The sequence below is a fragment of the Hevea brasiliensis genome, chromosome 9, assembly GCF_030052815.1.
Source record: "Hevea brasiliensis isolate MT/VB/25A 57/8 chromosome 9, ASM3005281v1, whole genome shotgun sequence".
In the NCBI taxonomy this organism is placed as follows: domain Eukaryota; kingdom Viridiplantae; phylum Streptophyta; class Magnoliopsida; order Malpighiales; family Euphorbiaceae; genus Hevea; species Hevea brasiliensis.
This window is the reverse complement of record NC_079501.1, coordinates 34165700-34182776: the sequence shown is the minus strand read 5'-3', so window position 1 is coordinate 34182776 and position 17077 is coordinate 34165700. Positions and strand designations below refer to the sequence as shown.

Below are 17077 nucleotides of genomic sequence, written 5' to 3'. Positions count from 1 at the left end.
TACTTTGACAAAATCTGCCCTTCATCTGCTGTTTAAACGTGGAAACTTTAAGGCAAAATATTGAAACCTGTATTATGTGAAGCATCAATATTTCATAGACAACTGGACGACGGTCCTAAACAAATTTTAACCATTAAGAAATGGAGAAAACTGTATTCTTCTAACACAAGCAACTACAATGATTCCACAGAAAACAAAAGGTGATATAGGCATATCAACTCTTGAGCAAGGTGAGGTGACTTATGGCTAAAAGCTAGGATTTCTCAAGAGCTAGGGCTTGTCCATTTGATCTGTGCTTGCTTGGACTAAAAGAGCTCGTAGACAATGGTTTGTCTCGGCTAAACTTAGCAGTATGGCCTGGCGGACTCCATGGAGATGTTTTTGTTGGTGCTGGTTCCTTTGGCTTACCTGTGTCACAAATTATAAAGCATCTTTACCAATTAAATCTACAAAAGTTAAACGATCAAGAAAATGAATTCCAAGCAAATGCATGAGTTTATAAGTAAATCTACCTGGAGTTTTTCTGACCTTGACGTTGGTAATTTTCTTTCGCAGCACAATTTTCTTCTCAACAGGCTCAGAACGAATGGACATCAAATCAGATGGTATTTTCCTGTCTGGATCCTGCTCGGTGCAGATAGATCTCATATCAAAACAAACTGTTTTCGTATCAGAGCCAACTGATCTTGCATCAATTGCTGGTGCAATTGGATCCTCCGCTACAGAAGTATTCTCATCCTCGCCATTTGAGGTACCTTCACTTGTTTCTGAATGCTTAAATCTAATACCCAAAGAAGTCTTTTCTTTCTCCATAAGCCTGTAAACAAACATTTGGAATGGAATTTGTGAAACAGAGGCTAGACCACAGTTCACCTCCTCTGAATGCTTCTTTAAAAACCATGTCTCCAATTCAGAGTAATCTACAGGTGGTGACTGCATAACAGGCTGACCATCGCTGGGCTTCATCGCAAGGAACTTCTTGATGTATCTCAGAACCCTACAAATAGATGAGAAACTTGGTCTATAATTTGGGTCATTATGCCAGCATTTTTTGGTCAAGTTCACAAGAAATTTTGGTGACAGGGATGGGAATAATGGCCTCTCCCCAGCTCTTATGTTTTTGGTCATTTGGTCTCCTTGAAGATGCCCATCCTCAAAGGGAAGTTTACCTGTCAAAAGCTGGAAAAAAAGCATCCCAAAGCTGTAAACATCAGCTTTCTCTGAGTACTTGCGAATGGGGCTAGTTCCTGTCTGTTCATTTTCTGCCAGCACCTCTGGTGCATGCCAAATACCAGGGTCGAATGCACTTTGATTCGATGATGCGTGTCGAGAAGGATTATTTTCTATGGAAGTTAAACCAAATCCTGAGACTTTCACATGAAAATAACCTTCAGTGGATTTTCTTGGTTTGAGGAAGATATTAGTAGGATTCAAATCTCCAACATAAATCTTTCTTGAGTGAAGAAATTCCATGCCTCTTGCAACCTGAAGCATGACATCAACAACAATAGGAAGAGAGAACAAAACCTGCCTCCTTGAACTGCTGTTCTCCTTCATGTATGCATAGAGATCTTTGCTCATTAACTCCATTACAAGAAAACATTCTTTCTTTTCCTCATCATAGAACCCGCAGAGGTACTGCACTATATTAGGATGGGAAAGTGATAGCAAATTAGAGATCTCAGAACTCAATGGCTCAATATCCTCAAAGAAATGTCTCAAAGCATAGCTCTCTCCTAGCCACTGAATTTCCTTGTACTGGCTACCTCCACCTAATCGCCGCCTCACTTGGTAATCTTCTGATCCTAACAAAATTGAACTTGGAGGAAGTTTTCTATTAACTGGCAGTTGTCCATTTAACTTCTTGAGCAATACATCCCCAAGTCGCTGCTCACTCTTTGTGAGTGATCCTGCCTTTATCTTTTGCTTGATTGCTTCAACAAGAAGCCATCCATCTTCTCTCATTGCACTCTCAAATTGACTACAAATCTCTCGGGACACCAAATACTGCTTCCCAAATCTCCATTGGAAAAGTTTGGGATCATTCCAACTTCGATCATACTTTTTCACAAGCATAACCCTCTTCTTCTGCATCTCCTCTTGGTCAAGTCCTGAGATTTCTCCAGCAGTCTCAATAGCTTCTATAACAGCTGGAAAGTTGCTAAGCAAATTGTAGATGTGAAACTCAATGGAATCCTTGTTTTGATGGAGGCTAACAACTTTGGCCCACCAATCTTTGTTATCCAAGCAACGCCTAACGTAGAATTCCCCATCCTTGAAGACCCTATGGAGCTCTCTTAGAGGCTCTTCGAGGGGTTTCCACTTGGTGTTCTTTTCTTCCAATTTCAGGTTCTGCTTGATCTCCTCTGCAATTGTGTTAAAAGCTACAGTGAAGATATTAAGCAGCAAACAACACTGTCTCTGATTGATCTGAATATCATCCTGCAATACCATCAAAGCCTTCAAACTTCCCAATACTTCCCCTATCTGCCGGAATTGCTCCATTGAAGGCTTCAAATGAAGAAAGGAACAAAAGAAAAATTCCTAATACCGCTACCCTCAGAAGGGAAGCAAATCGCTGTCAAGCTCCAAAATCCAACAGCAACTTAAAAAAATCCAGGACCTGGAAGACTGCAAAGGAGAAACAATCAAGACAGCAAAAACATATATAGCATCAAGAAACATATTTTTCATCATGTCAGGTTTTTCAATCAACACGTAAAATCGAAATTGAAGATAATAAAAAATGACTTTGATGATCTATACCTGAACACGAACAAATTCTTTTTTGACTGGGTCCAGACCACCTTCCAAGGAACTGCTGACTCCAGTAGAATTCTCCCAGACCCAAGAAGAATTAAAGGGAGCCCCCTACAATCTGATCATGGATGAAGAAGCCAGCTTCATAGGACATCAAAAAAGATAAAGACACACACACAAAAAAAAAAAAAGAATAGAAGTAAAGGAAAATACAAAGCGTACTGACCAATTAAGGAATCATAAATCGTGTCAAGAAACACCTTATGAATTCAAAAACTGTCATAAACCCACAAAATAAATGACAAAAACAGAGAGAAACGGAAACTCCAAGCCAATGAATTTTATCTTTTCTGTCACATTCCCCGGCGTCTTACAATAAAATATCAGAAACCCACATAAGTAAACTCTTCTATTTCAAAATTTTTTTTCCCCTCCGTCAACTTTCTTCCTTTCCTTTTCCTTTCAGATAGAAAGAAAACAAAAAAGAAAAACTGAAAAAATGGTAGAGACGCCTGCCCGTTGAACGAGTCACACAGTTTCTCTCATATAAATAGATTCCCGCGAGTTTCGTTTCCATTTTCTTGCTCGGGAGCGAGAAAAGAAAAATAATTTCAAACATACCGTTACTTTTCCTTAACGGACTCTCTTTCAACTGTTTCAGAGCCGGCTAAAGCCTAAACGACGACGTTTACGCAGTATTAGTTGGTGTTGAACGTTGACGTTTTATTTGACTTTTCAACGCTTAATTCCTGAACTAATGCCATGCAGCCACTTGGCGGAATTGAATTGAATGGGTTGCGTCCCACGTCTTTCAACTTTTTGACGCAATCGGTGGTTAAGTCGTGACGTGACGGCGTGGCACCCACTATGGTTAATTAGTGCCGAAATGGGGTTTATTTCATACAAAATAAACCAAAATTTTATTAATTTCATAAAAAATAATTTTTTTAATAAAAAAATATATATTATTTTTTAAAATTTAATAAATAAATTATCTGTCAAATTTTATTAAAAATTTATAGAAATAGATAATGCATTCGACATATGATTATTTCAAAAAAAATTTTAATTATATTAGCATACGTAATATTAATATAATATAATTTTATTATTTTTTACGAAAAATGTGTAACCTGTATTTATAATTTTTAATAAAATTAATTGTCACATATATAATTTCTTTATTAAATTTTAAAAAATATTATATTTTTTTTTACGTAGAGAAATTTTACTTTTTTAATTAAGTTAATAAAATTTCATACTTAATTATTTTATGAAAAATAATTAATTTATAAAAATTTAAGAGATGTATTGTAAATTTTATTGTAAAATTTTGTTAAATTACTTTATTTTTTATAATAAATAATTTTATTTTATAATAGGATCAATTTATTATAGAATATATATTTATTTTAATTTATTATAATTGTTAATGAAATTAGGTTGTTTTTTTTTTTTAACTACAAAGTTGGTTGTTTTGTTAGTGGGGCAGAATGTATTATGTTGTTAATGATAGGCATTGATGGAGGAATTCAGATTTCCTCTAATTTAGGAATTGTGACTTATATGGATGTCATGATTCTCCTCCATATTTAGCAGTTTGATTGAGAAATTAAATAAATTTTAACAATCACCTCTTAATTTATATAGCTATGGCATTATTGTAACACCCCTTACCAGGTCTATAGTGTAGCCAAGCAAAGTGTGTTACATTCGATGTTGGAGCATTCTATTCTGTCTTGTCATGTATAATATTAATTCAATTATATTATATTATGTGTAGAATTTTTTTTTCCCCTTTTGTCACATCATTTCTCATGTTAATTATTCATGTACCATATCATAACATTACTCATAAAATCTTCAAATAAAATAAACTTGCATTTTATTCATATAACATTACTCACAATAATATACAATTTCATATACAATCCAAAATTTAGTTACATCACTTAATTATATACAATACTAAAATGCAAAGTCTAATATGTACATGAGCCCTACCAAAACAACTGATGAGGTGACGACCACTCTTTAGCAGATCTGATCAAGGTCCTGTCTAAGCTCTATTGCTGCTGCTGCTGTGGCTCTTCTGTACCTACGCGTGGTAAGAACCAACGCGCTAAGCATAATGCTTAGTGGTGCATATATTGAAATAAAAATAAACAAATAACTAAAATAATTATTCTACGTGTATTCTTATAAGAAAATATAAAAGTTTATGAATTTCTAGGTCTTTTACCTGTTTATAGAACTTTGGACAAAATAAATTAAAAGGAATCTTTTTATCATGTATCTTATGTCTAATTCAATGAACTTCACCTTAGCAATCTTCTCATGTATTTATTTTAATTAAAAATTTCTACTCATTTCTGTGCCCAAGTAACCTATGACAGACTATAAAGACTGGATACACGGGAGTATACAAGTTAGACGGCCGTATGTCTATCAAGTATACAACGGTCATATCAGGCATAAGGCCAGCGGGCAGGCATAAGCCAGTAATAATAAAAATTGGCACTATGGCCATCGGGCAGGCATAAAGCCAGTAGAATAATCATCTTAGACATATGTTGTCTGTCAATGATTATCTCTGTGGGCAATACTGCAATATGTAGTCCCTAATTGGTATACCAATCGATCCAAGCTATATAAATGAGTCTAGGTGTACTTTGGGCAGAATAATATTATTAAGTAATTATAATTTCATTAATTCATGTTATTTTTATGCTTAACAATTTATTCTAATTCATTTCATGTCATATGCCTAATTGTTTTATGGACTTTTCTTTATGTCCAGATTTGGTGCACTGTTTTTACATAGCAGATTGACTAGGATGTGGCCACTGTTTGGCCACACTCCCTTCATAGAATTTGTTTCTCTATGTCTTATAGTCACTCAGAAATTTTTATTACAATTTTTCAAGTTCTGTATAATTAATTATGGCCAAATCACTGGCCTGGACTCATGTACCCTGTTCTACCAAGACTCATGTTTAGATCAGAAACTTTGACTCCCATTTCGGGGTTCTTATGTTCATAATTTGAGGACCAAGTCTAAAACAAAGTTGGAGCCCTATTTCTTAGGGTTCCAGATCTGTATGGCCCAATCTAATTGGAGTTTTCTTGTAGGAGATATAGCTAAATGTGTGTTCTGAGGTCAAATGGTTCTTTTGAAAATTTCCAGAATTTATATGTTAACTTAACCTAGTCAATTGACCTAGTTCCCTAGGTTTCTGGGTTTTGGTTAAAAGATCAATATTGTATATCTATGTCTTATAAAACTTTTGCCGTTGGTTTCATTGCATTTGGATTTTTATAGACCAAGTTATGGCCATTTTGCCAAAACTGGTCGGGTGAGCTTTAGTCCAGAAAATTCTGGGCAGAATGGTGCAGGTCAGTTTGGTGTCCTAACTTGAGTCAACAATTTCATTTGGTTAGAGGCATTTCTGGGCTTGGTGTTCTCAATGAAAGTTGTAGTCCTAGGTCTAATCTTTCTACTGGTTAAAATTCAGATCATTTAGACTTGTCTAGAAGAAGTTATGGCCATGTTCATTTGGTCAATTTTTTGGGTTCAAGGTCTGGACATCCGAATTGGGACAGTAAATTGGTCAACTTATGGACAGAATTTGGGCATGGTTTCTTCATGAAAAATGGGGCATTTTGTCCTAGGTTTCATCTCCAATTGGCCTCACACCAATTGGAGCAACACAACTCCAGTTATAACTCAAACAATGCACTGGACTCAAAGGTCCGATTTTCCTGCATAAAAATCAACACTCCCAAACTCAATTCTCCCAACTCCACAAACTTCATTTAACATATATAGCACTTCTAATGGTCATTAAATTATCTCAACATCATCCATTTCAAGACACACATCAATTTCCTCAAAGTTAGGTCAAAAACCCTAACTCACAATTCTTCAATTCATGTAAACACATGACAATCAATTTGTTAATCACAATTACTCATCAATATCACTAATAAACACAAATAATTTCCTCAAAACCATCAAACCACAACTCATATAATGGCTGCTGAAATTTAGAAATTTTCTATCCCTACAAATTTCTTTTAATTTTATATCAATCTAACTCAATTTAGCAAGCTTGTCATACTTAGAAAAGAAATAGAAATAAATTAGTGCACTAACCCCTTTGGTGACTTAATAAACTTCACTTCTACCTCTTCTTATGACTATCAATAACTTCCTTATGATGTGGTGAGAAATTTTTGTGAAGACAAATTAAGGTTTAGAGGTGAAAAAGCTAAGAAAAAAAGAGCTTGAAAAAAAATGAAAATGGTGGAGCTTGGGATGGGGTTTCTCGGCCATGGGAATGGAAGGAAGAAGATAATGGCCAATTTAATTTTTTTTTGTCCTCTTTTAAGCCTTCTTATCCCTTCTTGTAAATTTGTTAATTTTCTATTGGTTCAAAATTTTTAAATGATGTCATATGACATCATAAATAAGATAATTACTTTATTTCTTTTCTTTTCTTTTCATTTCTTATTTTATTATTATTATTATTATTTATTTTTTTATAAATTCATAATTTAAATTTATTTTTGGTATTTTTAATCTATTTTATTTTAATTGACATTTAGGTCAAAATTCAACTCTGGGGTTGAAATGACCAAAATGCCCTTCGTTATGCTTGTCGGGTTATTTTTGTCTGTACCGATAAATAAATTTTCCTGGATTTTCTTTGATATTTTTAATGTCATTTATACCTCATTAACCCTTAAATTTAGTCTCGAAAATTATCTCTTGAGATTCCTCACGTGTCTGGGGTCAGTAATTGTCTTTACCGATACTTCCCCGTACGGTCACCCATCGCTGTGACCCTGGCTCGTTTAACCGAGTTGCACTTCGTTTCTTTTAGTTTTCTTTAATTTTTCTTAGTCTATATTCAGTAAATTTATGTTTCCTCACTCTAGTTTGAGTGTAGTTCCAGACATTTAAACTGTCCGAACAGAAAATTAGTCGTCGGAACAGTAGAATGCACGGACTACCCAAAGTGAGGGGGTTACAATTCTCCTCCTCTAATAAAAAATTTTGTCCTCGAAATTTACTCGGTGTAAATAGTCAAGGAACTACTTCTCCTTAGTCTGTTTTACTAGTTCTGGCCTTACGATCTTATTCTCAACTAGTTTTGTAACTATCTACTTTTATTTCGTACATAGGGTCTATTATTACATATACTAAAATTTTATATTGAGAAATATACCTCTAGCAACGTCTGCCAGCTCTGGCTCCTCCTGTGCCCTCATAGCATACACACGAGGTACTACTCGAGCCTCGGGTCACTCAATCATTTCAGAAGCTGGTCTCTGTGAGGTACCCGTCACCTCTGGTCTCGCAGGTCGTCTACCCCTCTAAACTACAGGGACAGGTCTCTCAGTCGGTGGTGGGGCAGTGGAAACACTCCTATGGGGACAATCTCATAGAAAATGGTCTGTAGCTCCGCATCGGAAACATCCCCCAGTCAACAATCGGCACTCTCCTCGGTGCCTCCTCTCACAGTAGGTGCATAATGGTATGGAGGCAGATCCCCCTACCACTGTGCCAGGAGAACTCCCCACTGACGCTTTGGACTGTCCTCCTCTCTGAGTAAACTGAGACCCCTGTCTCTGGCCCTGGCCCCGGGAAACCTTGGGCCTCTTACCCTCGAGCGGGTGTCTTTGGGTGACCTTGTCCAGAACTCCTCTTTCGCTGTCTATCTCTCCTAGACTGCTCCTCATTTCGTACTCTCTCTACATTAAGTGATGCAGCCACTAGCCGGGAGAAATCCGTATACCCATGTGCCGTCACTATAATTCTGATATTATCGTTCAGGCCATCCTCAAACCTACGGCACCTCTCTGCCTCTGTAGGCATTACCTCTCGTGCATATCTACCCAGCCTCACAAACTCTCTTTCATACTCAGAGACCGTTAACTATCTCTGCTTTAAGGTCAGAAACTCTCTCCTTCGAGCCTCTAAGTATATATGACTAATATACTTCTTTCTGAACTCAGTCAGAAAGAAATCCCAAGTAAGCTCCATTGGCTGTACAATTCTAGACACAGTATCCCACCACTGGTAGGCTTCCCCCTGTAGTAACGACAGAGCGCACTCTAATTGTTGCTCTGGCGTGCAATGTAACTGCCTCAGCACTCTCTCAGTTCGCTCTAGCCAATGCTCAGCAGCGGATGGGCCATCTTCCTTCTTACCCATAAAGTCAACGGCCCCATACTTTGTTAACTTCTCTAGTGGGGACCGTTGTGTAGGCTGTGGGGTGGCTCTAGTAAACTGGCGGAGCATCTGAGTCATTTGCTCCAAAAACGCCTGCTGCGTTCTACCTACTGTACCCTGGGATGACTCCTCTCTCCTGTCTCGCCTCTGACTAGGGACAGGTGCATGACTACTAATCTCCTCCTCCTCTACTGGTCTGTAAGACCCTTCCTCTGAAGGATCGGACTCCATCAATCCTATAAAACAAACAAGAAACATATCTGCATTAGTGTCACCTCGACTCCTAAATAAGGGCTCATGCATGTTATGCACACTATATCTTTCTGTCTACCTATGCCTAGGAACGCCTAAACCTTGCTCTGAAACCAATAAATGTAACACCCCTTACCAGGTCTATAGTTTAGCCGAGCAAAGTATGCTATATTCAGTGCCGGAGTATCCTATTCTGTCTTGTCATGTATAATATTAATTCAATTATATTATATTATGTGTAGAATTTTTTTTTTCTCCTTTTGTCACATCATTTCTCATGTTAATTGTTCATGTACCATATCATAACATTACTCATAAAATCTTCAAATAAAATAAACTTGCATTTTATTCATATAACATTACTCACAATAATATACAATTTCATATACAATCCAAAATTTAGTTACATCACTTAATTACATACAATACCAAAATGCAAAGTCTAATATGTACATGAGCCCTACCAAAACAACTGATGAGGTGACGACCACTCTTTAGCATATCTGATCAAGGTCCTGTCTAAGCTTTATTGCTGCTGCTGCTGTGGCTCTCCTGTACCTACGCGTGGTAAGAACCAACGCGCTAAACATAATGCTTAGTGGTGCGTATATTGAAATAAAAATAAACAAATAACTAAAATAATTATTCTACGTGTATTCTTATAAGAAAATATAAAAGTTTATGAATTTCTAGGTCTTTTACCTGTTTATAGAACTTTGGACAAAATAAATTAATCGGAATCTTTTTATCATGTATCTTATGTCTAATTCAATGAACTTCACCTTAGCAATCTTCTCATGTATTTATTTTAATTAAAAATTTCTACTCATTTCTGTGCCCAAGTAACCTATGATAGACTATAAAGACTGGATACACGGGAGTATATAAGTTAGACAGCCGTATGTCTATCAAGTATACAACGGTCATATCAGGCACAAGGCCAGCGGGCAGACATAAGCCAGTAATAATAAAAATTGGCACTATGGCCATCGGGCAGGCATAAAGCCAGTAGAATAATCATCTTAGACATATGTTATCTGTCAATGATTATCTCTGTGGGCAGTACTGCAATATGTAGTCCCTAATTAGTGTACCAATCGATTCAAGCTATATAAATGAGTCTAGGTGTACTTTGGGCAGAATAATATTATTAAGTAATTATAATTTCATTAATTCTTGTTATTTTTATGCTTAACAATTTATTCTAATTCATTTCATGTCATATGCCTAATTGTTTTATGGACTTTTCTTTACGTCCAGATTTGGTGCATTGTCTTTACATAGCAGATTGACTAGGATGTGGCCACTGTTTGGCCACACTCCCTTCATAGAATTTGTTTCTCTATGTCTTATAGTCACTCAGAAATTTTTATTACAATTTTTCAAGTTCTGTATAATTAATTATGGCCAAATCACTGGCCTGGACTCATGTACCCTGTTCTACCAGGACTCATGTACCCTGTTCTACTAGGACTCATGTTTAGATCAGAAACTTTGACTCCCATTTCGGGGTTCTTATGTTCATAATTTGAGGACCAAGTCTAAAACAAAGTTGGAGCCCTATTTCTTAGGGTTCCAGATTTGTATGGCCCAATCTAATTGGAGTTTTCTTGTAGGAGATATAGCTAAATGTGTGTTCTGAGGTCAAATGGTTCTTTTGAAAATTTCCAGAATTTATATGTTAACTTAACCTAGTCAATTGACCTAGTTCCCTAGGTTTCTGGGTTTTGGTTAAAAGATCAATATTGTATATCTATTCTTATAAAACTTTTGCCGTTGGTTTCATTGCATTTGGATTTTTATAGACCAAGTTATGGCCATTTTGCCAAAACTGGTCGGGTGAGCTTTAGTCCAGAAAATTCTGGGCAGAATAGTGCAGGTCAGTTTGGTGTCCCGAATTGAGTCAACAATGTCATTTGGTTAGAGGCATTTCTGGGCTTGGTGTTCTCAATGAAAGTTGTAGTCCTAGGTCTAATCTTTCTACTGGTTAAAATTCAGATCATTTAGACTTGTCTAGAAGAAGTTATGGCCAAATGAACATGTACTGTTCATTTGGTCAATTTTCTGGGTTCAAGGTCTGGACATCCGAATTGGGACAGTAAATTGGTCAACTTATGGACAGAATTTGGGCATGGTTTCTTCATGAAAAATGGGGCATTTTGTCCTAGGTTTCATCTCCAATTGGCCTCACACCAATTGGAGCAACACAACTCCAGTTATAACTTAAACAATGCACTGGACTCAAAGGTCTGATTTTCCTGCATAAAAATCAACACTCCCAAACTCAATTCTCCCAACTCCACAAACTTCATTTAACATATATAGCACTTCTAATGGTCATTAAATCATCTCAACATCATCCATTTCAAGACACACATCAATTTCCTCAAAGTTAGGTCAAAAACCCTAACTCACAATTCTTCAATTCATGTAAACACATGCCAATCAATTTGCTAATCACAATTACTCATCAATATCACTAATAAACACAAATAATTTCCTCAAAACCATCAAACCACAACTCATATAATGGCTGCTGAAATTTAGAAATTTTCTATCCCTACAAATTTCTTTTAATTTTATATCAATCTAACTCAATTTAGCAAGCTTGTCATACTTAGAAAAGAAATAGAAATAAATTAGTGCACTAACCTCTTTGGTGACTTAATAAACTTCACTTCTACCTCTTCTTATGACTATCAATAACTTCCTTATGATGTGGTGAGAAATTTTTGTGAAGACAAATTAAGGTTTAGAGGTGAAAAAGCTAAGAAAAAAAGAGCTTGAAAAAAAATGAAAATGGTGGAGCTTGGGATGGGGTTTCTCGGCCATGGGAATGGAAGGAAAAAGATAATGGCCAATTTAATTTTTTTTTGTCCTCTTTTAAGCCTTCTTATCCCTTCTTGTAAATTTGTTAATTTTCTATTGGTTCAAAATTTTTAAATGATGTCATATGACATCATAAATAAGATAATTACTTTATTTCTTTTCTTTTCTTTTCATTTCTTATTTTATTATTATTATTATTTATTTTTTTATAAATTCATAATTTAAATTTATTTTTGGTATTTTTAATCTATTTTATTTTAATTGACATTTAGGTCAAAATTCAACTCTGGGGTTGAAATGACCAAAATGCCCTTCGTTATGCTTGTCGGGTTATTTTTGTCTGTACCGATAAATAAATTTTCCTGGATTTTCTTTGATATTTTTAATGTCATTTATACCTCATTAACCCTTAAATTTAGTCTCGAAAATTATCTCTTGAGATTCCTCCGTGTCTGGGGTCAGTAATTGTCTTTATCGATACTTCCCCGTACGGTCACTCATCGCTGTGACCCTGGCTCGTTTAACCGAGTTGCACTTCGTTTCTTTTACTTTTCTTTAATTTTTCTTAGTCTATATTCAGTAAATTTATGTTTCCTCACTCTAGTTTGAGTGTAGTTCCAGACATTTAAACTGTCCGAACAGAAAATTAGTCGTCGGAACAGTAGAATGTACGGACAACCCAAAGAGAGGGCGTTACAATTATAATCTTTTAACTTAAAAATATAATATAAAATTCACCTGTATAGTAAAATTTTTCTAATATCTAATCATCAATTTTTCATTCAGTCGTTGATTTAAAAAGTTCTAGCATAATGCTTAGTCATCATTTTTTTTTTCTCAAGTCATGTGTAAATTGAATCATTTTTCTCTTTCCAGAGAAAATAATTTTTTATGTGTAGTTATATAAGAGAGAAAAGAAAAATACTGACTAAACATCACGCTGGATCTGTTTACGTCAGCATCTAATTGGAAAATTAATGATTGAATGTCAGAAAAATTTTTTGTGTAAAATTTAAAAATTAAAAAGGTTTATATTATATTTCAAAATTGAAAGACTTATAATATTATAATCATATAAATTCAGAGACAATTTTTAAAATTTATCATTAGGAAATTTTACAATAATCTCTGTGCATATTTTCTTATTTATAAAAAAAATTATAAAATAAAAAAAATAAATTTTGCATAATTATTAATAAAAATATTTATGCATTGAACATACTAAATAATTTCTCGATTAATTGAGTTTTTTAATTTTAACTTTTTCATGTTGTTTATAAGAGGTAAAAAAAAAAAAATAACTATGCAAAGCAAATAGAAAAAGAGAATGATATATACCTTATACCACTATGGGAAAAAAAGCTATGGGATTGAGATCATTAAAAATGACTTTATGTTTTATATTATATAAAAAATAATTAAAACAATTTTCAATTTTCGTTGATACAAATAAGTTTCGTGGAATCAATATTATTAAATTTTCTTTTTTTTAATTAATTAATTAATTAATTTTTTTTAACACAAATAACAAAATTACATTAACAATAGGGAAACATCAGCTTGGAGCAGAGAAGCAATAGCACTAGATGCTTTCTCAATCCATGCAAAATCAAAAAATCACACCCCTGTAATAATGAGCTAACTGGCGAGCAACAGAACTACAATTTTTAGGAATAAAAGACCACAAGTAACTGGTAAAAGAGAACCCAAAATTGAAGCAGTCAGCCAAAGTAACACCTAAATCATTTCGTTGCTGAGCGCCCGAAATAAGCTTATCAAAGATTGATTTGCAATCACATGAGAAAAACTTAGCTTAACAGGTAGCCTAAGCCCAAAAGCAATGGCCATAGCTACGGCAGCATCAACAAGTCAGACACCCGTTACACAATTACCTGCGCATGCCAATACCTCCCCTTCATCATTATGAAAGATAACACCCAAGCCAACCTTCTCCTCGAGCTTTAAACTTGCATTATAATTTATCTTAACCAAGCCCAAAGTTGGCGGGGTCCAACGCTCCATGAGCAAAGGAGAAGGATTCGAAACAGAAAAAATAGTAGAATAAAGAGAGCAAAAGTTTAGAAATTCATGAACTATGAATTTCATGACAGCAGCAATCTCCTGAATCTGCCACTCTTTCCTTCCGAACAAGAATTAATTCCTAGCATTCCACAATTTATAAAAATAGTAAAAAAAAAAAACGACATCTCTTCCGAAGATAGTTCACTTGCAACAGCCATAAATCATTGCTTAAACGAAAACCCTGCCACCCTGTAGACCTACGGCAACTGAGCTGCATCCCATATAGGCTTGGCAACATGGCAATCCCTACACAAATGCAAAATAGACTATGGGGTATTACAAAATAGACATTCGAGATCAAGATCATCCGCTGTTGGAGGACTGACCGACAAGGCGAAATTCCTAATGTAGTTCACTACAAAATTAACCACTTTTGGAGGAGATCTCAACTTCCAAATAACTTTCCGAATCCTATTAGGGTGAGAAGAAGATGATTTTGTTGGTAATATGCTCTAGAACATATCATAAAATTGTACATTGTAAACTTTTATTCTTTTTTAATGGCATATATTTTTTTCTTTTAAATTTAAATGGTTTAAATTTAATTAAAAATGTAATTTAACAACTTGTTAAATGTTCCATTTTTAAGGTGTTAAGAATATGAGTAACAGAACATTCTAGTACAATACAAGTGTTATAAGTTTTAGTTCACAATCTAGGATACCTCATTGAACATGATTTATCCGAATAGATTGTCACTTTGTTTGCTTCCATGAATTAGTATGAGATACTAATGAGATAGAGTGGTGTATCTTATGTCATATCACAAATATGGTGGGCACTTATGAAATAAGTAGGCTAACCAGTGACACAAATATGACATGTACATGGAGTTTACTCTTGTTAATACATTGTCATATAGATCATAATAGTGCATATAATCCATTGACCGGAGATAACACAATTATCTTGTATATAGGTGGTTTGAGTTTAATACTGCTTTCATGCTTGTACTATGTATAAGTATATGGACATGTGTTGGCTTCAACTAGTTATATATGGAGATAAGTGTTAGTCAAGATGGGATTTGTTACCTTAAGTAAATAGGGATAAAATCCTATATCCATTTAAATTGTTCTTGATAAGTCAAGTGCCTGGCCAAGACAGATAGATTTAGTCAAAAAAAAGTTTCTGACTAAAAAGTCTCATTAATCAAGAATTAGAATTAAAATGAGGGTATATGATTCTAAGCAATAAGAGTTTGATATGAATTATGACTCTAGCTAAAATCAGGATTTTGTAACGAAAAGATTTTAGTGCATGATATGTATGATTAAAGTTCATAAATTAAGGAATAATTAATAACTAATTGGGTAGTCATGGCACATTATGCTAGATGTCTACCATGATTTGTGAGAACTTAGATGAAAAAGGAAATTTCATTTTAAGCATGAAATAGTTCTAATAATATTAGAGAGTTAATATTATTCTCATTGCTAATTAGTGATGAACCTAGTAAGTCACGCGCAAAAGAGCATTATGATCAAAGTAAAATTAATTTGATTAATTAATTAATTAAATTAATATATTTAGTTTGCAATTAGATTGCAAAGTCTCTAGCATGACTTAAAACTAAATTTATTTATGGAAGTATTCAAGTTAATATTTAAAGTATTTAAATATAAACTTGATTAATTAAGCATAAGGTAAGAAATTTGACTTGATCAATTTGACTAATTTGACTTAGTCAAAAAGGAAGCGAGAAAAGTAAATTAACTAGCATATAAGATATACTAATTAATTAAAATTTTAATTTCCTTAATTATCCTAGTTTGACAAGTGGCCAAATTAAAATTAGAAAACTCATTTTATGATTAAATCAAATTTGGACACTTGTAAGCTTAATTATAATTAAGGGAAATTAAAATAAATAAAAGGAGAAAAAGAAAAAGTTATCGTCTTACTCTCCTAAGGTTGGCCGAACCATATCTTCCTCACCATAACCAAGTTTCATTTTCCTTTCATGCCTGATTCAAGAGAAATTAGAAGTTGTTACTCTTGAATAAAAGCTTGAGAAAATGTTTCTCCATACTTCCATAAGATCAAACCTAAAGAAACCCTAAAGTTCTTATTTCTCCAAGTCTTGGCCAAACCAAGAAAGAAAATCCAAGGGGTCTTGAGGTGAAAAGGGAGCTTTGATCACTTTGCTTGTGTGGACAAGCTAGATGACCAACTGTCACACCTTATCCCTTGTAAGGCACGACATGCTCCTGTAGCATATTTAATGAATTACCGAACTCCACCTACCGATAACACATTAGTTATGCTACAAAGGATTTTAAAACTGTAACACCCCTATTTGTATAGCCTGGTATATTTCACTGTTCCGGTGACCAATGTCGGTCCGGACAATTAAGGGGATTAGAACCATACTTAAGACAACTAGAGAAGTCATAAACACAAATAATTAGTAATGTTCAATTAGTTAAGTATAAATAAGAAAAATAGAACATAAGAAGTTAAACGAGCCGAGAGTCACAGCGATGGGTGACCTCCTCAGGAACGACTGCGAAGTCGTTTTAAACTCGAATTTCGAACCGTAAAAAATGACGCCGCGGTCCTTAGGACCCTTATGAACACAGTGGAAAAGAGAAAATCACGAAAAGGAACTGTTAAGCCAGTTAAATAATTAGGTCAGAGAGCCGGAAGAAATATGGAATTATTTGCAAACCGGGATGAACCGACGAGGGGCAATTTGGTCAATTGACCCCGAGAGCTGACTCCTGACCTAACTGTCAAATAAAATCGGGGAAAAGAAAATTTCAGAATCGAGAATTAAATTAAAGAACTAATAGAAAAATAGAAAAAAAAAGAGAGGAAAATGAAAAAATAAAAAGGTGATGACATCATGCATGACATCATGCATGATGCCATAAGTGTTAATTAATAAATTAATTAATTTAATTTTTTTTGTGG

General features: G+C 34.5%; 1 protein-coding gene across 2 annotated transcripts; it reads right to left on the bottom strand.

The window, feature by feature from the left end:
• Nucleotides 1-46: 46 nt before the first annotated feature.
• On the bottom strand, nucleotides 47-3364 carry LOC110656702 (uncharacterized). 2 transcript variants are annotated; one of them, XM_058153714.1, is made up of 4 exons: nucleotides 2987-3364; nucleotides 2767-2901; nucleotides 513-2631; nucleotides 47-408 (listed from the first exon to the last, which is right to left on the bottom strand). In XM_058153714.1, exons 3-4 carry the CDS (start codon nucleotides 2503-2505, stop codon nucleotides 254-256), a joined length of 2148 nt encoding a protein of 715 aa, XP_058009697.1. In that variant the 5' UTR covers nucleotides 2506-2631; nucleotides 2767-2901; nucleotides 2987-3364; the 3' UTR covers nucleotides 47-253. The 2 variants fall into 2 exon arrangements, with proteins under 2 accessions (XP_058009697.1, XP_058009696.1); XM_058153713.1 differs by having other exon boundaries at nucleotides 2767-2878.
• Nucleotides 3365-17077: the final 13713 nt, after the last annotated feature.